We start from the raw sequence: 22734 nt of genomic DNA on the forward strand, positions 1-22734 counted from the left end.
TCTATGTTTGGCTATGGCCTTTCCTTTTTAGGCCTTCTGACATCTGGGGCAAGAAAGACTGAGGATATGGCGTTGGTCATGCGCTTTAGTACCACTGCATACTGACGTCAGATCTGAGCGACTATGACCGACGCCAGCCTCACACTTTGGTATTTGGGCCGACCGAGGACAGCGGATTACCCACAGGTTATGACTGCAGCAATGTGGATCCTCGAACATCTACATTTATGGTAGGTACAAAACTGTACTTTCATTGTACAACAAAGAAGGGGTAACACCAACAGTAAGTAACAATGCAAATATGTAGGCACTATCAACATGTACCCAGGAATACACAGCGCAGATGCCCATGGTAGAACTGATATTATGTCATAGTTAATTGTGATGTGGATTACATTGGGACTGCACACATATCAACATGCGCAAACATCCACATTGCATAGTCGTTGTGGGCAACTTGACACCATTACTGTACATGTCCACCATTGCATATCACTACTTGCGTTAGCTTCCCCCCTGTGCTACCCATGTATGCGGCTATCTGTTGACATCCTTACCACCGGCATGCAATTATGTGCAGCTGTTACACTTTGGTACGTACTATGGGTGCAGATGACAATTTAGGACATTCATACGGTTACTGCATCAGGCATGCTGGGATATACACACAGTCATATCAGCACACTGTACTGTTACCAACATGATACTACTAATACACTTCTATGTAGTCACCCTGTGCATCAGCAACATGTTTACCTGTTCCCGCAATGATGTTGGAGATTGCAGGAAGTGGCACAGTGTCATCATATGCACAGGGTGTAAATTAGGTATGCCTGAGTCTGCCACTGATACCACCAATTGACATGTGTGTGTATGTGTGTTGGTGAGGGGCAGCAGTACAGGGTGGGGCACTGTTGGTGCAGTGTGTGCGTGTATGTGGTCGCCCTAGGTGTTAACATTTCACATGTGTGTATGCATGCACACAGTTCCACCTCATGGCTGCCATATACAGGGGTTTGTGGACAGCCACAGACTGCACCTGGCAGGTCATACAGATCAGTGCCTGTGGGCACGGACACGGTACCTGTGCCTGGCAGGGGTGCTACGGACCATATCCAGTACTAAGCCAGACTGAGTACTGTCATCAGAAGCGGGAGTGTGTTGACTGGACACAGGTCCCTGTTGGGACTGTCCAGAGCCACGTGCACGTGGTCTCCTGGGGTGTTCCGAGGACAGCACAGACCCAGCATTGCTGGGGCTGCTACTGGCACTATGGGGGCATGCGCGGGCCTGTTGTCGTCCGCGCCGACTGCCAGCTGCTGCTGTTGCTGGCATACGGCCACGTCGACGCCGCAAACGCCCACCATTGCCCTGGCTCATGGACATTTGGTTGTGGAACTGCTGTAATATGTCCCCACAATGTCTGTCTATGACATCGGTGAAATTACGGATAGCATCCGCGATGTCACGCATACTGTCAGTCATGGCTGTGCGACATGCTCTCAGCTCCCTCAGACCCTGTCTGGTGTACCTTTCCATACGCGACTGTGCCTGCATGACAGCCCGAAACATAGCTGAGGTTGACAGACCTCTTTGGGCACGTCTGCCAGAGGCAGTACGCCCACGGATGCTCCCATGAGAACCCATGGGCAACTGTCTGTGTGGTACCATCGCAGGACCCTGCCCATGACTGCTGTGTGGGGAAGCATGTGCCACAGGTACCACATTACCCTGGTCAATGCCCACTGTATCCTGTCCATCACCTAGGGACAATGGTGACAAAGGATGTACTGGCAGAATGACTGTGTGCAATGATGGGGTTGACAGCTGTGTACTGTCAATTGGCTGACCAATGGCGGACCCTGACACACCTTCCTGTACCATTACACAGATATCATCATTACCAGTACCTGTGGCACCAGATTCAGGTTCCCTGCTGCAGGACACCAGAGCAGCACCAGAACCTGTGGGAGGAAGACAGGAAACACAGTTTACAGTGTCCACACATTGTTACCAGTGATGCACTTATGCACACATGCACACATGGACACATGCAAACATGGACACAGGCACACATGGACACAGGCAGACATGCACATGTGAACACATGCACACAGGCACACATGCACACAGGCACACATGCAGACATGCACACGTGGACACATGCACACGTGGACACGTGCACACATGGACACATGCACACGTGGTCACGTATACACATGCACACATGCACATGTGGACACAGGCACACATGCACACGTGGACACAGGCACACATGCACACGTGGACACAGGCACACCTGCACACATGGGCACAGGCACACCTGCACACATGCACACCCCACAGTATACACACAGAGCACTACTGAGTTACACTAGTGTTACTAGCACTATCAGGACTATTATAGGTATTGTTAAACACACTCACCAGCATGGATGGCCTGCCTTGCTGTAACCCTGGAGGGACCTGCAGAAATGATGAGATTAATGTCAGTGGGCACAACTGTGCCATTGATACTGCATATGATACAGTGCAGTACTACACCAGTTGCCTTTCACACGTCAGCTGCTGATATTGCCAATATCACACATGCACAATCACATACTATGATGACAGCTACATACCACGGACACACCTTACACATGCATAAACTAACAGTGTACAGAACAGTCAAGTGTACATATGGCATATTACCTGCATGCTCCATGTCGTGCTGCTGTGTGGATCCAGCCTACATCATGATGCAGGTGTATTGCTGTTGCTGTTCCGGGGCTGGAGCCACAACACTTAGGAGTAGCCCCTGCAGTCTGGTGAGGGGGGATGTGTGGCCACCCCACCTCCTGTGGCAACCTGTTGCCTGTGGATATCCGATGCACGCTGATGGACATTTCTGATTAAATCACTGCAGTGATGTCGTACCTGCTCATATGTCCTATTATGCGTGCCAATGTCATTTACCCTATGGACAAGGTCTTGCCACAGTGCAGCCCTCTCCTGCTGATTCTGGCTGGTGCGGGGAAACAGTATGTCATACTCCCGCACCAGGCTCTGGTGTATCTCCTCATCTTCCGCTGCAGAGTAGGCGGGATTACGTTTACGCTCCATCAACCTGGAAGAGAACACAAACAGGATATCAGCAGACTATGTCAGCAATATATGGCACACATACTTTACATGATACTCATGTGTAGTGATGTACTACTACTCCCATATGTTGCATGTGTGTGTCTTGTGGTGGATACACAAGTACATGGCCAGATATCAGTGCTCAGCCAACACCTGTGCAACAATACCTGCCACATTCCACACAACATAGTAGCATGCCCCATCGGTCAGCACACACTGACAGGTCCAATGCACAACCTCACTCTGGGGGTTCATCCCAAGGTACTGTATGTGGGACGCCATCCACTAGTGTGATATGGGCACAAGTTACTCGGCCTGGATATACATATCCCACCACCACCACCAGCACCGTAGACTACTTTGATATGTATGCGATTAGACAGTTATTCACTTGTTAGGACTGAGATGGTATCCATGCAGCACACTGGGCCAGTGGAAGCCACAACCCACACTGCTGACCCCTTTGCAAATGCTTACCACGGACATCCCACAGATTGCATGGAACTTGCACACACATTTCTAACCCAGACCCTATGCACAAAGGTTAGGCATCCTGTCCGGTGGACCCCAGACAGAGGCAGATTGTATAACAATAGCAGGAGGCTACTGCAGGACAGAGCAGATTCACATTAAGGGAAGGCATCTGTGGTCAGCACTGGTACTACGCTACGGTCTCTCATAACAACGGCCACGGCCTACTCTGGGAGGGAAATGGCCACAAATACTATGGATAACCACAAGGCCTTCTTCAGTTATGTTACACATATGGACCAAATGCCTCGGATATGCTCTGTGTAAATACACACCTACTTAACATTCACCAAACACACAGATATTGGCAACATTCTTGCAGACAGGTTCAGTGCACGTATCCCCCCTCCTTCTCCCCCACCAGTTGAAATACTTATCACAGCTGTATGTAACCTCCCTATCATCTCACATGTCCAGGTGAGGGCCGCCCTCAGCAAAGCCGAACGCACAGCATCACTGTGACCTGATGGTATCCCTGGATGTGTGCTACATGCACTCCAAGAGGACATGCAACCGCATATAAGACTGATAATTAATCTTGGCCGTACTACAGGATATGTACCTGGACACTGGCATACAGCAACAGTGGTCCCACACCACTAAGGAGGCACCTCTACTGACCCTGGGAACTACCACATCATATGCATAACCGGCCTGGTCTGCTAAGCTATGGAATTATTCAGTACGGGATGCATATGCAGTGATATCGGGTACCTGCAGACACTTGTTCCCAGCCAGTTTGCCTTTGTGATGGGCTGATCCTGCCTTTTGAACCTGACTGACCTTTCAAAACAGTCACTACAGCCATTGCTGAGGGCAACGCACAGACAACTGCTGCCAGGATCATGGCCTAACACTGATTGACATGTAATGTATAGTCATCCCTTTTGGTGGAACTACGTACACACAACATATCACATGGACATACCTATAGATACAGACCTATGACACATTTGGAGGGTTCACAGTATGCAGACTATTAACCTGCTACTTTGCATTACCTGTGTTTGTCGCAGCTGGTTGCGTTACCACTGCTTCTGCTTCCTGCTGCTACTGTCACTGCTGACAGCTTAGAGTCACAGTGTGTAGCGTGTGTTTTTTTTTTCTCTCTCTGTCTCGGTCTGTCTCTCCCCCTCTGTCTGCTTCCAGACAGTGCAATGAATGTATTGCATGTGTGGAGTGTTACTACAGGATGCTTTTGTAGGTATCTGCATAGGTCCATGTGATGGCCTCTGCACCAATTGTAAGCCAGCATTTGCTAATTGCATGCAGCCAGTTGTGTACTGATTGCAGTTCTCACTGTGATTTCAGGACAGTGCTATAAAAGGGTATGTGAGATAGGCGTTGCCCTTTCAGATTGTAAGGGCGGGGACCATGCTGGTATGCTGTGGACACTGTTCTGTGAGTGTAAAGGTTAGTATCTCTCTCATGATTCAGGCTGTGTTGTAGATTCACATTTCTCCATTCCTCTCTCCTGTTCCCTGTAGTAAGTGTGTATGCACAATGACACCTACAACTATATATATATATATATATATATATATATATATTTATATATATATATGTAAATATACATACATTTATATATGTACATTAACTGACATTATTACTTACAAGCTACCAACTAGCATGGCTGTTTCTTTTCACACACTACTATTATGGGAATCCAGTAGTTTTGACAGTAATTCTAAATGACATGCTTTGTGTACTACACATCCTATATTCCCTTTACATTCATCCCTACTATTACATGTTATATTTATTTTAGCACAATGTACTTGTATAAGAGTCATGGCTTAGTGGTAGGTCATACAGACTACTGTTTCCAAGGTCCTGGGTTCGGGACTGACAGAGGGATTTTATTTTGCTTTTGAACTGACTACAGGACCTGTCAATCAAAGTGACTAAGGCACTTTTAAGCAGTTGTAACCGGGTTAGCGCTGGTTTGCGCAGAGCTCACGCATGCGCACTGGCATTTAGCTCCGCGCACACCCGCTTACAACCGCTTAACAGTGCTTACTCTGGCGCTCACCCGCGCTATTTTCTTTGAAAGAAATGAAAATGGGGAGACAGGAAAGTGGTGAAAAAGGGGTCACAAAGAGGGTAAGACAGTAGGGAAACAAGCTTGGGATTTGCAGGAGGGATATAGGTAAGGCCCATAGCTGCCCATTTCCTCATCAGCAACAGCTGTACATATGTATGTAATTTGGTGTGACATTTGAAACCTTCCACCCCTGAGAGAGGTGTCAGGACAACAATACTTGTTGTACAGCCAACTGTAATCGATAGTTTCCATGTCCAGCAGACATGTGTGCGGAATGGGCAGCTATGTATGAGGCGTAATTTTTTTGTGGGTACAGAGTGCCCCCCCCTTTTTTTTTTTCAGGTGAGAGTGGTATGTCAGGTGAAGGAAGTCGGTATAGCTGGGGAGGTAGGTTGGGTAGGTAAACAGACAAGACAAACAAGACGCATACAGGGGCGGTGTATGACACATGTGGGGGGGGGTTACACAATTGACAGGGACGGAGGTTTGGATATCCAGAGCCCATGAGCCCACAGATGGCAACAGTGGAACTGATATCCCCACCCATAGGCAGTTGCCACTGTTCCTTCACTACCCAGGATGGGGCTGTGCTGGGGGCTGTGTAGGCCGGGCAACAGGCATGCCCGTAAGTTGTGCCACCTGTGCCTCAAGCTGGCGTAGGGGCTCAAGAACAGAGTCCCGGATCTCTCTACACACCACAGTCCGGACGCTACGGAGGGTGAGTGGTGGTTCTCCTCCGGCCACACTTGCAGAGGGGGGACGAGCCCCATCCCCTGCAGCGCTTCCACCCGCAGGTGGCACAGGGCCACCAGAGGAGGGTCCAGACTGGGCACTAGTGCCAGGTGAACTCGCCAGCTGAGGTGGGAGAGGTGGGTCCGCTGGAACCCGCCTTCCCTGTCATCCTATGTTTTGCATTATGTCATGACAGTTTGGGTTAGTGACATATAATACCATTCACAATTAGTTGTAACAGCATGCATTAGTATTCCCATTAACCAAATACCCAGATATTCACACCATAGAACAGTGAGCATAACACATGCATAATTTGAACAGCAATACACAGTCCAACAACATGCAGGGTTGATTGATGGCAACAGGCCATCAGGTTTGGATGTATGAACAGGGCAGATGCATCAACGGACATGCAAATATATATGACCCAACAGGTCAAATGTCCAGGGTTGTTAATTGTGATTGCACATACCATTTTCACGTGGAATGGGTTATATGTGGTTAAAGGGTGGGGTGAAGAAAATAATATTAACACCTTCGAATACCAATACATATGCTGTACATTTCTAATAGCTGCACATATATACACATACTGTTCTAACTACAGTTTCCTATATGATAACTACTTCAACTTGGTGATAGCACTGTTACTGCAACATCAATATACATTTTATTGTTCTTCATACGCATTCATATCTAGCTTTGTTCAGCTACATCATCCTGCTACATTTGCTTTATATAGCTATAGACAAGTGTGGATGTTTGGTATATCAGACAATCATACTATCTGCATATTGCAGACTGAGAGCAACATATCCAGATTTTGGGATACACATTCCAGATGCAGCAACACTTTGAACAGATTTCGCTGTTTGGTTTTGATTCTCACATGCATTTAATTCTGTCTTGACTGCAGTATACTTTATTCAGGGGTTATTACTACTGTATTGCTGGATTGGGTTATATGTGGTTATAGGGTGGGGTGAAGCAAATAATATTAACACCTTTGAATACCAATACATATGCTGTACATTTCTAATAGCTGCACATATATACACACTACTGTTCTAACTACAGTTTCCAATATGATAACTACTTCAACTTGGTGATAGGACTGTTACTGCAACATCAATATACATTTTATTGTTCTTCATACACATTCATATCTAGCTTTGTTCAGCTACATCATCCTGCTACATTTGCTTTATATAGCTATAGACAAGTGTGGATGTTTGGTATATCAGACAATCATACTATCTGCATATTGCAGACTGAGAGCAACATATCCAGATTTTGGGATACACATTCCAGATGCAGCAACACTTTGAACAAATTTCACTGTTTGGTTTTGATTCTCACATGCATTTCATTCTGTCTTGACTGCAGTATACTTTATTCAGGGGTTATTACTACTGTATTGCTGGATTCATGACACTTTCTCACACTCTCTCACTCGTTTTCATTTTACTATTCAGGATGCTACTTACTTCTAGGCTTTATTGACATGTTTTACCTGTAGTTATTACAATCCTTTCCAGCAGTCTCACTTCTGTCATGTTTCAGTATTTCAACAGGGATATATTTCACACATGTGATTTCATCATATTCTGCAGCTGTACTTTTCAGCCTGCTGCAGGTTGTGTACTATTTTCTTACAGGTGGGGCATCTTTATTTCAGAATTTATGTCAGACATTTTCATTTTTCTGTTTGGATTACAGACTGCAACACACTTTTGTAATCAAGCAATACTTGCAAACACTTTCACACTGTTACTTGCACATTTTATTACTTAGTGACTACACTGCACTCTTTTGCTGACTGTCATACTTTTATATTTCTTTACAGTTACTGGTAGTGGATTACTGACCTGCCTGGTGGCGCAACCGCACCAGCCTATCGCCATAGGCTCTGCGGTTCGCAGAACGGACACCTGCAGCTGTAATATAAATGAAGTAATATTGGAATACACATCTCCATAATATCAGCTAGTTTAATTTCTTACATACATAATTAAATGTAACTTACTCAGTAGTGGGGCGTTGGGCATTTGCCGGGCCTCCTGGATCCAAAGGTTCAATTGGTCCTGCTTGCGTCTCTTCAGGTCCGCATGGTGGTGACGGACCTGCTCACCAGTCCTTGGAATCCCTGTGGCACTAGTGAGATCATGAGCCAATCGGTCCCACGCCTCAGCCCTATATGCTCCCCACAGGACCTGGCCCTGCATGAGTTGGGCCTCATGATTGTGGACTAGGAGCCAGACCATGTACCTGGACTCCTCAACGCCCCACCTCTGTGCTCGAAAGCAACTACCCTCACCTACTCCTGTCATTCTGGCTGCAAGTCAGTTCTACAATCGTTTATGCTGTGTATTCCTGCCTATGGGGCTTATATAGTCCGTTTTTCCCGCACATATCTGTGATTGGCCATTTTGGAATTGTATCAACTTCACTAAACCTGCATTGTCATGCTCCAGTTTGTATTCATTCCTATGTATTTGCTATTATTGCATTTCTAGGTACTGCTGTCATGGCTTAGTGGTTCAGTACCTTGACTATGGTGTATAGTATCCTGGGTTCGAACCTGGCCACTACTTTTTATTTTTTATGACTGTCTAGACAAGCTGAGGGGTGTGTCTGTGTAAAGGCAGTTTTGATACGGCTTGCTCAATGTTGCCCGTCGGTTAGCTTGTTTGCGCGGTGCGCAGCTCCGCGCAAACAGGGTACGCTGGTTTAAGCCTCATTTGGCTGTCAGCATGCATATTACGCTCAGCTCAGCTAGGGGCACATAGATTCAGCGTGTTACACCACTGCTCAGCTACGGGCACTCATTTTGCACCAGTTAAACCACTGCTCACCTGCGGGCAGATGCACTCACCCTGTTAAACTGTAGCTCAGCTATGGGCACATCTGGCATTTTTTACTGTTTTGTTACCTCACATTTCTTCAATATAAATGGGCTATTTCATTACATTTTACATAAAATGTGATTTTATGTGTACATATTTGTCAGGGACTTGTTTCGTGCTTATTTTGCTAAAAATAAAAATTGGTGTTGTGGGGGCTCGAACCATGAATGCCTGCTCTTCAGCCAACATCTCTACCGCTATGCTATTGCTTCTTGGCTTACTTTGCATATTTAGTTCTTATATGCTTTCCCACTGACTGCTAACTGTGGCTGCGCTACAAGCACGCCCGCGCAAACGAGCGCACTCACGGTTAAACATCTTTACAATTTAAAAAAAAATTATGAGATGTTCATTTGTACATTTTATGTTCGTAGTCTGTGGGGGCATGTGTTGTGTTGTGTTGATTCACATTTCCATGGACTCTGTCATGGGTGTTTACTTTGGGCACTTTTCCTCTTCTGGGGGCGTGTCCACTTACAGGGCTCGGCCTACGGACACGCCCCCTACTGTCTTACACGGACCGTGTTAGCCTTAGGTGTGATTCAGCATGCTCTCATGAATATGCAGAGCATGCTGACATCACTCCGTTTAACTGCAGCCTCCATGTATGAGTTATAACTCTTACACGGAGGCTTCGTGAATCCTGCCCAATGTCTACCTATCCAAGTACACAGAGGCCTACTACAATTTACTCTATGACAACATACCTTGTGATAGACAAGGGGAGGTGAATCACTCCTTATCAGCAAAAATATAAATTTAAATGCCATTAATACCTCCAGCTCAGATACCAAAAATGACAGAAAAAACTTGTACAATTGGCTTTGGGAAGTCAAACACTTCTTCATATTTGCACAGCATGCATTTTTCCTTTGTGTGCAGTAATTATATTAAAACAGCTGGTTACAAACATCTTCCTGAATTAGCGGACCGGAGTTCCGCTGTGGCGACCCCTAACTGGGAAAAGCCGAAAGACGCAAACAAAACTAGGTGATTTTAATATTAATGCTCTGCTCCTTCAGTTCATACACTTAAAATGCTGCTCTTAAAAGGACTCAAGCAAATTTTCCAAAAACCTACTAGGCCAAACCACAAAATTAGAAACATCTCCACCTTGGACCTTATAATCATTAATATCACAAATAGGTGTCTACAGCAATCTATACTGCCAAATGACTTAAGCAATCACTGTTCTGTCTTTTGTAACTGGTCCTTCAAAGCAGAAAGAAAACCTCCACATATTTTAACATATAAACCAATTCCAGAGTCAAGACAATCTCGACTTAATGCACAACATTGCTGGAGCCTCAGTGTATCTCTCTGAGATTTACCAGAATAAAAGATATGTAAAACATTTTATGAGGGACAGGGCAAAATACGATACAAAATCAATGACATTTTAGAGATATGGGTTTGAGCCCATTTCTGTGATTCAGGGCTGCCAGTAATGATTGCTAGTCAGCCACCCAACCATGCCCCACATACCTCTCAACTGTAAAGTTTTTTGCAGAATGCCCAGATTTTTGCCTCATATTTTTGGTCCATTTTTTCATAAAATTTGTGGTTTTCTGGCAAATCAGTAGCAAATCATTAAAGACTGAAGTCAGAATATAATGACAGACATTTGAGTTTCAGACGTCATACCTTTCAAAAAATTTATGCTAATCCAAAACCTGATACTCTATCAACTTTCTAAGTTTGTAAGCGCAATATTTAAGAATTGTCCCTATTTTTTTACCGTTGTCCCTCCATTATTTATGGCTTTATCCAGATTTCTTGCTCTTAAGAGCACAGGTAGGTGCCCCATCCTGTGGGGAATAAAGATGTTTGTTAAACTATTGACCAAATTTGTGTTGGAAACGGGGTCAGCTATGTACAGTGTAACAATAAATGTATTTACTTATACTGATGGGGTGGGGGTGGGGGTAGTGCACCACTGATCAAAATAGTTTTCAGATTCATCATAGGAAGACAAATGATAAACATTGCAAAGTAGTTATGCACAGTTCTGAATACTGAACAGTTATTAACGTTGTTGTTTTAGTTTAAGATAATATAATCGAAAGCAGGTAATTGTGTTATTATATTTACAGTAATGGAGGTTATAAAATGAGAGTTAAGCTGAAAATTATGAGTACATACAGAAGGGGTAGTAAAGGTAGCAGGGATGTGCCCATGGTGTTGAAGAATCTGAGATCGTGAAATGTAGTAGCGTTGTCAACAGTGAGATTATAGGAGTAAGAAGCAAATGAATAAATAAAATACCTAATTTTATTTGTTAAAACTCTACGTTACTTAATATGTTTATTTAAATAAATACTGACATGTCTAGCCCCGAGTGTCGTCTAAAACTCCGGGATCCATTCAGTCGTCCCTATTACGTGACGTATTTTTTTTCTCTCCTTGCTACCTAGTCTGCGTTTTTTTTTTTTTTTGATGTGTGCGTACTTCGGGCGCAGCGTCAGTAGGCCCGCTTACAGCCATATTGAATCTAGTCGGTTTTTAGATGCAAGCTGTGTCGACCATGTTTGTTTTTTTAATACGGTTAACAGAAAATTTTATGTAGTTTTCTCACCCAAGGTATTATTCTTGACAGTCAGAACGCTGGATTAGAAATCAACATGTACCGTGATCGTACTAAGGAACGCAGTACTGGGGGGGCGATGAGTCGCGGTTTGTCACAACGCAATTCACCGTCCACAAGGGGTGGCAGTGGCCCTAAGCCTTTAGTAGCTCCGTTGTCTTCACGGCCTGAGCCCCCTCCACCACTTCCCGTCCGAAGATTTTCACCCACAGAAAGGATTCCACGAGGAAGTGTGCGGCCCGACTATGTGCTTACAGCTACGGGGTCTGCTGATTTTTCGTCGAGACTCCGTGAACAACAGGCCGCGGAAGTGGCTCGGGTATGTTATTATTATTGCTTTTGGGACTTCTGATCTGCTGTTCTCGTAATGTTAGTTTCGACCATACATTAATCTTGTCTCGCGTATGTTTAAAGTGCAAGTTTTTGTTTACAATTTGAAGAGTTTCTAAGCATATTGGAGATGTGCTGACAAGTAAATTTAAATGGATCGATATTCGTTGTCTTTGTCGAGTGATGTTAATATTCTTGTTTGCCTACTAATTCACAAGGCTGGTAATGGAAGAATATGAAACTATTTGTAATAGCTGTTATTTTGATTTTGTCCTAACGCAATTTGGGTGTCTAAGTTGTAAACTGTCGTTAGATTATACGCTTTGGCACGTGATGTTTGTCTGGCACGACAGCTTTGACAGATCTGTTTCTGTCAGGATACCCTTGTTTGTTTTATGTTGATGTCTTTAATGCATATTTAGGATGGAGTGGTGCAGTGTTTGGTTTCTAGTTCCTTAGTTGCCTATAGGAAGTGGATGTGCTGTGTGAGAGCGAGTAAATGCTTTCTTTGATGGATTGCAGTCTAGTTAAGGATTTACATTTTCTCAGTTGAGTGCCAAAATAAAGTACGCCCCCCCCCCCCGACCTTGAGTTGATTTGAGTAATTGGTGAATCATTGGACGGTGTACATTGTAGTAATCCCCGGATAAGCAGTAGCAAGGCCCGCCCAACACCCGGTGACAGGTACAAATAATGAATGAATATTCGTGGTGATAGCTTCATCGGCTGCATGAATATTCATCGGGTATTCTGATCATGTAGTATACAGATTGTGTACTTAAGTTTGGAAACCCCGTTAAAGGGCACCGCTGCTATAAGGTAATGCAGTAACTAACACGGGAAAAATGCGTACAAAATCAGAAAGAAAATAGCAGTTTGGGTTTTGTATTGGAACACTATGCGCAGAAATGGGCGAGGGGAAAGTGATTGGCATGGCAAGGGCATGTGACACGTTATGCAAATGATGCTTGAGAGGCCATGCAGGTTTGCCTGTAACTTCGTGAATATGCGTTGTGCAGTGTAAGTTTGACCTTTTTTCTCTAATGTAATGAGATGTCGGAGTTGGAATATTTCGGTGTTGATCGAGGGACATGCATGGGGGTGGCATGTGGTTACCGTCCGGCACCTTCTTATTAAAATTACATTTATCGTATGCACTCACAAAAATGTGTGTTTAATAGTACTGTAAGTGGGTCCTTTTGCCTTACTGTAGTGACAACCCTATAATTGGCTCTGCCTCACAGAACTTTCGATACTGGTAATAAACAGTACTGTACTCCGTACCTCTCAGATGCCCAGATTTCTGCATCCTATTGATGGTGCCTTTATCATAATTTTTTGGGCCAAATCACTGAGTACTGAAGTCATTAAATGACAGGCTTTCGAGTGTCCGATTTCAGAGCTCTCCGAAAATGCATACTAACACAAATCATGTTATTTATTTACTTGTTTGACATTTGAACGGGTTAGTCCGACTGAGCTTGCAAGCTTTAAAGTTTATAGCAACGACATTTAAAATGTGTCCCTAAGTAAAAGTAGGGCTAGTGATTTCTCATCATTCAAACCACTTGAACTTGAGTGGTCGGAAGCACAAAAGTATTTGTTTCTACTAATCATGTAGGATATATGTGGGTGGGTTTTATTCAGTTAGGTGAGGTCAGAAGCACCAGTTCATCCAACTCCATAACATATATGGTTATTCAGTCAAATAATGTAGTGTCTTGCGTGTACAAAAATGCTTTTGGAGAGAAACATAAGGGATGTGAGTGGCTATAAACTTAAACCCATATACACACCCTATATGCGTTGCATTTGTTGAATGCTATGTTAAACTTGGAAAACTAGAAGAAAACTTCAAGAAATGTAAGTATTGCTAATCCATATTAATTTTACCGAAATACATTGCATTTATTTTTCAAGTCACTGAAAGCACATTCCTCGGTAATGGGGAACAATACTTATTCTGGCTAGTAATGTGCAATTTAATAGTTATTCTTCGTGTGGCAATCCCAAATAAATATTCATATGGAAGAAGTACATATAATGATTATTCGCACAGTTAGAAAAAAGAGCAGGTTGTTGGGCGGTCCTTGCTACTGAGATGGGGGATTACTCATAGTAGTACAATTCAGGCTTCACAAAGCACTGCAGCTTGACTATTCTAAAAAGAAGTAGCAGTAAAAAGCACTGTTTGAAAGTCTGTCCTGTGGCATTTGCACTATGTTTTAAGTAGCCAGTGAATGGCATGAAATGTTACTTCTTCTTTCGGCTTTCGCCACAGCGGATCATCTATCCGCTCATGATTGACAGTGGAGTTTTACGGTGTCGAGTTGCCAGCCTGGCGCCCATCCTTCCACAGAAGGCACACACATGCACTCACACTTGGAGCCAATTTAGAGTGTCCAATCCACCTTCAGTATGTCTTTGGGATGTGGGAGGAAACCGGAGCACCCGGAGGAATTATCAAGGAGATGATGTGGGAGGAAACCGGAGCACCCGGAGGAATTATCAAGGAGATGATCAACAGAGGTGTAGTAAATCTCCAGACACTGGATCCAACCTAGTTTGGTTTCGTCAAGGGCAGATCATGCCTACTTAACTTGGTGGACTTCTTTGAGGTCACTAAAGCAATGGATGAGGGCAGATTCATTCACATTGCTTACCTTGACCTTGCCAAGGCATTTGATACTGTACCTCACTCTGGCATTGACAAACTCATGAGGTTAGGTACAAACCCGTATGTCACCAGGTGGATAGCCAACTGGCTCAGAAAAGACTCGAAGTTAGAAGTTGGCAGTCCACCTCTACAAAGAGGCCAAGTCACAAGTGGTGTCCCTCAGGGATCAGACCTTGGAGCGTTCCTTTTTGGCATTTACTTCTCAGAAGTCAAGGCCAGTGTCGGTGGTCTCTGGCTGGCTAAATTTGCAGATGATTGCAAATTAGGAGCTGTCACTTGACTGTCACACTGACACAAGTGTTCTCTGGGAAGGGCTGACACAACAACTGGTGTCAAAGTTGTTGAAATGAGCGAGGAGACCTGTTTTCAGTTTAACAGCTTCTTTATTAACTGCCACTGGAATGTTACAACGCTGTGTTAACTGCAGTGAGTAGAACACGCCCACCTGCAGTTGCTATGGCCAACCAACACATACATAGCATAACCAGATCATTAAACCAACTGATCTACAAAAGTCATGGACTGAAACTGAATGCCAAGAAATGCATAATAGTATCCTTTGAGAAGTCATCCATCCCTGGTAATTATCATATTGACAACATGCCCCTTAGAGTTGACCCAGTAGTCAGAGACTTTGGGACATACATAGATAGTAATCTGGACTTTGATCATCATGTGTCTACAGTGGTGAGGAAATCATTCTCTGTTATGCAACTTATAAACAAAGGTATGAAATAAGTCTAAGGAAGTCATTGTTTCACTGTATTCAGCATTAAATGACTGAAAGACGTCAGTGTACGTATGTAAAATCAGTGCAGTGACAGGAGCTTCAGGAAGAAATAGGCATACATGACACAATTTTTTAAAGCCAATCATTGCATTATGTGACCGATTAAATCAGAATTATTTCAGGATGCCAAACCCCATGTGGTCAGACTAAGAAATTGTGTATAAAAATATTTAAAAACCTGTAAATAGCCCCCTGAGTTGCTTAAACTATAAGAAATGCCAAACCGTGATGAAATAAACATTTTTTGAGTCTCTGTGTGCGGTTCTTCTTTGAACAGTTGATAGAATAACCACTTTTATATAACAAACTTTCTGAAGAGTTTCAAGATGGCTGCACAATGAGTAACAGCTTGTTTTTAGAAACTCAGCAGAGAAGGCCAGTAAACTTATGAGTGAATTTCAGTAACTGGCTAGAAAGTACACTGTGCCTGGATGCGAGGAATAAAGAAATACAGAATACCTGGAAAAAAAGTTGGCTACAAAAAGTGAGGAAGAAACACTGACTAGGGAGAGTTCAGCAAAAAGTCATGCAAACTTCAGAAATGACTTCCAATAACAACTGCATACAGACCTGGATAAAATAAACAAAACACCGATGGAGTATATTAACATAAACAACAAACGGCTGGAACAAATGGAAGAAGCTTTTAAACAGATATTCAGATGAGATGATAACGCTGCAAAAGTCAGGGGGCGAAATGAAGAAAAGGCTGTCTGAATATGATACTGCTCAGGAAGAGGTGTTTCAAAAAATAGTAGAATTAGAGGACAGATATGTAAGGAAAACTTGATTTTCAGCTGTACCAGAGAAGCTGGAAGGAACAGACTGCATTAAATTTAAGAAAGCTCAAGTAAGCAACTGGACTGGTATTCCAGAGCAGAACTTATTAGTTAAATGGGCACTGGATCCAAACCTAGCTGTGAGAAAGCAGCCATGTTTTTTAATAGTAAGGATGCACTCCTACCAGCAGAAAGTTTTGATTTTGTCAGAACTGTGGCAGAAGGGCAAAATACTAAAAGTAGAAAAATAGGTGACCACAGAGTGTTTGTGGAGAATGATTGATTACTCCTTGTACAGCAGGCAAAAGAGAAGTAACTTCATCCCTCTATTCAGAGAATGCTGAGACACAGGTGTGAGATTCAAACTGCTATATCCAGCTGTCTTCAAGGTTTTCTTCCCTGGAGGAACAAAATCATTTTTTGATTAAGTGCATGCTACGGAGGAAATAAAGTTTGTCCAACAAACTGTGACCTATGAAACAGGGGGAGATTCAGCCTCTCCTCTGGTAATAAAGACCACAGAGAGAGACTGCACCTGTGAAACCTTTTCCAGTATTTGAATGGAAAATGATGGAGAGAAGGAAGGGTGCACGAGAGTTCATTAGAAGAATCAAGAGTACGTTGGAAATGAAGCGCAGACTGGGTGATGAAGAACAGTAATATTACTGAGTAACTGAATGTGGGATTACAAAGCATTAATTATGTTTGTGAAATATGTGATTGGATGGGTAATAGGAAATTCACCCCGGGGATCACTTCTGTGGTTCTGCTTGACAGGGGCACAGGCAAATAATTTTCTTGGGTGGCGAAAGGCAGGGTACCTTTTTGTTTAGGCTTGTATAGGCCCTAGGGCCAATAGACTAGTACCTACCTATTACAGCACAAGAAAATCTGGAAACATTGGACTTTTTCAAAATTTGTTTGAGTGGGGGACTCTAGTACATGCCCTACTTCATGTCATTAATGTTTGGGAAAATGCTTTGGGGAGGGGAAGAGTGGAGACCAACTGTAAGTAAAGTAAACATTTTTTTCTCTTAACAGTATTGTATCTGTGCTGCATAGTTTTCTTTGCATGCTATTTTTGGGTGTAAAGGGGATTGTCAACGGGTGTTTTTTTTTTTTTTTTTCTCCCTCTTCTCTCTTTTTGTGCAGTTTTGAGAAACATAGACAGTGTAGTGACTAACAAAAAAATGAAAGGGGGAGCCTGGTTAAGGGGGCATGGCCAAGTTCAAATTAGTATGCTTTTTTCGTTCTTGCATGGGGAAATGACTGAAAAGAACAGTGTCCACAGACTCAAAAAAAAAAAAAAAAAAAAAAAAAAAAGAAGTTTATTTCATTATGGTTTGGTGTTTCCAACATTTTAACACCACTCTGGGACTATTTACAGATTTTTTTTTTTTTTTTTTTTTTTTTTTTTTACATAATTTCTGAGCCTGACCACATGGGGTCTGGCATTTTGAAGTAATTCTGATTGTTTAGTCTGCCTCTAGGTATCCCAGAATTCATTGTTTGTCTCTAAATAATTGCATCGTATCTGCCACTTTTTCCATAAAGCTCCTGTTGCACTGATTTTACAGGCATTCACTGCTGTGTTGTAGTCACCTAGTTTTGGTTAATATTTTTTCTTTTTTCAATGACTACTTCACACAAGCAGTGCAAATGCCACAGAACAGAATTGAAAAGTGCATTTTATTGCTGCTTTCTCTTAGAAATGCTAACTTGATTTCTTTTGTGAAGCCTGAGTTGTGGTTCTTCAAGGTATCTCCCCTCCCCCTTTACACCTACATTCCCTAGCTGTCAAAGTGCTAAGGGTAATTTGACCTATTGTCTGCATGTGATTGACAGCTCACAGCAGTTGACCTGACTACTGTTTTGTCACAGCCTTTCCTTCCTTACAGTGGGGCACTTGTTTGTTGCACTCCTCCTGCTGTCAAATTTAGATCTGAGCGTCATAGCTCTGGGAGAAATCACAGCTTTCCAAACCATCACACTCCCAGTTTCTTTCCTTCCAGTTTGGTTAAATAGCTAACAACTGAAAGACTGTAACCATGATATATTTTACGTACTTGCATGACAGTAGTCTCGTGTTTTTTAAGTGGTAATTTAAGATTAAGGTATCGCATACTTCATGTAATCTTATGAAGTTGTCTGTTACGTGTGACAGACATCTGCTTCCTATGTAAAAAGATGCAATTCATTTGTATGCATGGTCATTGCAAATGTATGCTCTTTGTTCATGCAGCTGTTGCTGTACTGTTGTCTGTACTTTGTCACATATCAGTAGGGCTGTTCAGATAATTGAGATTATAGTTTGTCATTTAGATCAGAATAGAGTGGGCTGGGTAAGGCAGCACTGACATCACTATGTCAGAGGTTCATTGCCTCTTCTATAGAGCATGCAAATAAGGCAGTGGTTACATCACTTTGAGGAAACATCCTGGTAACTACAGCAAGAGGTCTGGCAGACATGACATCAGCAATTAAGAGCCAGCTAGAGGTTTTTTCAACTGGGTTTTCAAACTGAAACTAAAACAATACAGAAAGGTAGAAAGCCTATGAGGTAAAACAGTAGAGTGGATTACTTTTTAAAACTGTGGTGATTTTTTTGAACCAGGATCAAGTTGCAGGGACTAAAAGGGACGGCAGGTTGAACAATCTGCTTTAATACCCCGTTGTTCTCCTTTAAGGACTTAAAAAAAAACAGAGCAAGTAAATGAAAAAAGAATATTTAATATTATTTTTCTAGCACTTGCACAAATGCATACTAAGTAGTATTTCTGCAGCTGCTCTTCATGCCTCCATGGAGACCATCTGAAAAAGAGAAACTGGAGACAGTCTGGTGGAAGGGGGTTGGCTGAGGGAAAAGAAGAAGAAAAAAGAACAGAGAAATTGACCTACATAATGTTCCCCGAAAAACAATCTGGGGGGGGGGTTCCCAAGTGAGACAGCTTTAAAGATAATACAAAACCAGTTAAAGTTCTCTCATGTTTTTTTTTTTCTTTTGTTCACCTCTCTATTTCTTTGTCCGGTTTTGAGAAGTGTAGGGTCTGAATGGAAAAAAAAAAAGAAATGGAGGAGAGCGGAAGGGTCTGGTTAAGAGAGTATGACAAAAGAAAAATCAGTGTGCTTTTTCCCATGCTTGCATAGGGAAATGATTGGGTAAAAACCCTAGGTGTTATCCAGTAACAAGTTTATTCTTTTTCATTTTCATGCTTTGTAATATTGCAAGGCTTTTTTTTTTTTTTTTTTTCTGATAAACAAGGTAGCCTTAGCAGTTTTGTGTCTGGTTTGCATATCACTAGAAGTCAATTTGGTGAAGAAAAATGGCTTGGCCAAAGTGTTTACTGAAAGCATTCAAGTGTTTTCTCAACTAGGAGAGTTATATAGATGTAAACAATCAAACAGCACTCGCTGATAGCACAGGCTGTACCATGTGTCATAGCAGGACTAACCTTTCTTTTTGGTTAGCTTTAGCCTGCCTGTGTAGCTATCACCTTAGTACTTGTGTTCTTATGAAGCAACAGCTTCAATGTTTTAAGATGTACATCGTTTTTGTGTGTTGTATAGTTCATAGGTGTTAAGAGGTTTTTTTTGGGGGGGGGGTTCTGTTTTGAGAGCTTTCAAAAAACAAAATTATGTAAGATGAGACATAGGCGCAAATGGATATGACATGAAACAACTGTATGAAAGACCAACCTGCTGAACAGATTATACATGTAACATAAATGTTGGAATTGCACATTTAGCAAAAGAGCAGTTGTATATAAAAGGTGGAAATAACTGTATAATAAAATGATTTCTGTAATGTCTTTCATTGTAAATGGTCTTAGAATAGTGAACTATATAAAAATGTAGAGTACATAGTTATGCTACAGAAGAGACACTTGGAAAGAAAGGGACATGTGAGTTTGATAAATAAAGGTTTTCAGGATGGTTATTCGGCGGAATATTTGGGGCAGAGGAAAATAGGAGTACTTATGTTAACTGCAGGAGGAGCTTCAGTAGTGATAGAGGAAAAAAGATGATAATGGAAGATGCATCTAAGGGGTTACTGGGTAGGGAGGAGGATTACACTGGCATGCATTTACATCCTGTTTAAAATTGTTATAATGGAGCTTAAGAAAATTCTGGGAGAAATAATCAAGTTTTCAACAAGGAATATTACTTGCAGGTGGAGACTGGAATTTGGTTTGCAACAGCGAAGATGTGTCTGGGGGCCAAGAAGGGAAAATATAACAAGGGAAGATAGATTTTTGAGGAAATTTATGAAAATGTTTGGCATGGAAGATGTGCATTCAGTACTAAGTGTTCCGATTGAATTTACATATTTCTCACTGAGATACAAAAACTGGAAATAAAAGAAAGGGAGATATGGCTAAACAGTAATTATTTAGACGGATTGACATGTCAAAAGTATTGCAAAATAGGGGGAATCTCTCAGAACAAGAAAAGGAGCAACTGCAGAATGCTAAACAGAAAATAAGGGATTACCTCAATAATATGCATGAGTTTAGAAAGATTGCTGTTGAGCAACTGTTTTTGATGATAATTGTAGAGCACAAAAACTTTTAGCACAACAATTCGGCAACAGAAAGTGGAAAGGGAAGTCACCAGGCTTAGGGAGTCTATATAACAAGGAAAATAACAGGAGACCCTGTAGAAGTATTAGAAATATTTTAGAAGTTTCAGAAGTTTTATGAACGCTTGTATAAAGCAGAGAAATATGGAGATAAAGAAAAGGTACAACGGAAATGTTTATGGAAGGATTAAATATACCAAATTTGGAGGTAGAAGAGGCTCAGTTACTAACAGCCATTTTTATCTCATCCCTTCCTATCCTGTGTACAAGAAAGTCCCCAGGAATAGGTGGTATTTCTGTGTAAGCCTGGAAGTTAGGGGGGAAAACTGATAAAGATCTGGAAGGTTTTGTTTAACAGTATTTTAAGAGAAGTACCATCTTCCTGGAAGAAGGTGAGGGTAAAGATCCATCGGATCCAGCTTCATAAAGGCCCATTTCAATACTAAACCACGATTATAAAGTGTTTGTTTATAATGGCTGAAAAAAATTGCAAAAGTGATATCAAAATTGATAGATGTGGATCAGTGTGGTTTTGTGGAGGGGAGTCAAACTTCTGACAATATTAACATTGATCCAGAGGGAAGCGGAGTGTAAGAAAGTACCATTTTTATTGGTGGGTCTTGATGCAGAGAAAGCAAGTGACATAGTAGACTTGGGACTTCATGAGTAGGGCAATGGAAGCATTTGCTTTCCCTGGTACTATAAGGTTGCTTAGAAGAATGTATGAGAGATCAGAGGTGCGAATTGAAGTGGGTGGGGTCCTCTCTTCGATAATTTCTGCTTGAGTAGAGGAACCAAGCAGGGTTGTCAGCTTGCCCTTTGTTGTTTTTATTATATTTAGAACCATTGGCAAAGAAAATAAGGGACTCAGAAATTTAGGTATATAATTGGTGTGGTAGTCAGGAAAGCTGGCTCTAGTTGCAGATGGTATTATGTTATACATGACAAAATCAGAAAGGGACATTACAGTGTTGTGGAAACATTTTAAGACAGTTTCATATCTTCTCAGGGTGCAAAATGAATGAAGCTAAAACAAAGGTAATAGCAGTACATTATGTACCAACACACACATTGGTCAGACAATAGCCATATTTATAGGGACATGATAAAATTAAGTATTTAGGAGTATGGGTTAGAAATGACTCTGGCGACAACCAAGGATATGTGGGAAGAGAATAAACAGAAGATAATACAAAAATTGAGAAACTGGGAGTTTTGTTATATGGATACTAAGATACAAGCTATTAAAATGTTTGTATTCCCTTTAGTCTTGTACACAGGTCTAGCATACTTTTATCAACTGGAGGAGTTGTGCATAGCAGTTAAAAAAGGAGTTAAAATCTCAGAAGGGAAGACAGCAAGGGTCAAGTTGGGATGAGCCGATTTCTGCCAATACTAGGATTGCCTAATTTGAGGGGGTATTTTAGAGGAACACAGTTAAGGCTGTTATGCATAGCACAAGCAGAAAACTATAATTCAAAGTGGAAAGGAATGATGCTGACATGGGGAGGAAGCTCAAGAAATAAGGAGAGATTGGGATTTTGGATGCAGACTCTTAAAGAGAACAACCAAAATCATAGAGAGTATTATATTCATAAAATAGCAAAGAATATTCTATGAACCAAACCAGCACGAGAATTCAGAAAAGAGATT

General features: G+C 42.2%; 1 protein-coding gene across 2 annotated transcripts in view; it reads left to right on the forward strand.

Annotated features, from left to right (window-relative positions):
- The first annotated feature begins 11774 nt into the window (after positions 1–11774).
- Positions 11775–22734, forward strand: part of ZNF318 (zinc finger protein 318) — an 843467-nt gene continuing 832507 nt past the window's right edge. The window contains exon 1 of one of the 2 annotated variants that reach the window (XM_044061112.1): positions 11775–12245. In XM_044061112.1, the coding sequence (XP_043917047.1) occupies positions 11964–12245 (282 nt within the window). In that variant the 5' untranslated portion in view covers positions 11775–11963. The remainder of the gene's footprint in view (positions 12246–22734) is intronic. The other variant, XM_044061104.1, reaches the window with a different exon arrangement.

Source organism: Protopterus annectens, chromosome 1.part0, assembly GCF_019279795.1.
Source record: "Protopterus annectens isolate FY-2018-M chromosome 1.part0, PAN1.0, whole genome shotgun sequence".
In the NCBI taxonomy this organism is placed as follows: Eukaryota; Metazoa; Chordata; order Ceratodontiformes; family Protopteridae; genus Protopterus; species Protopterus annectens.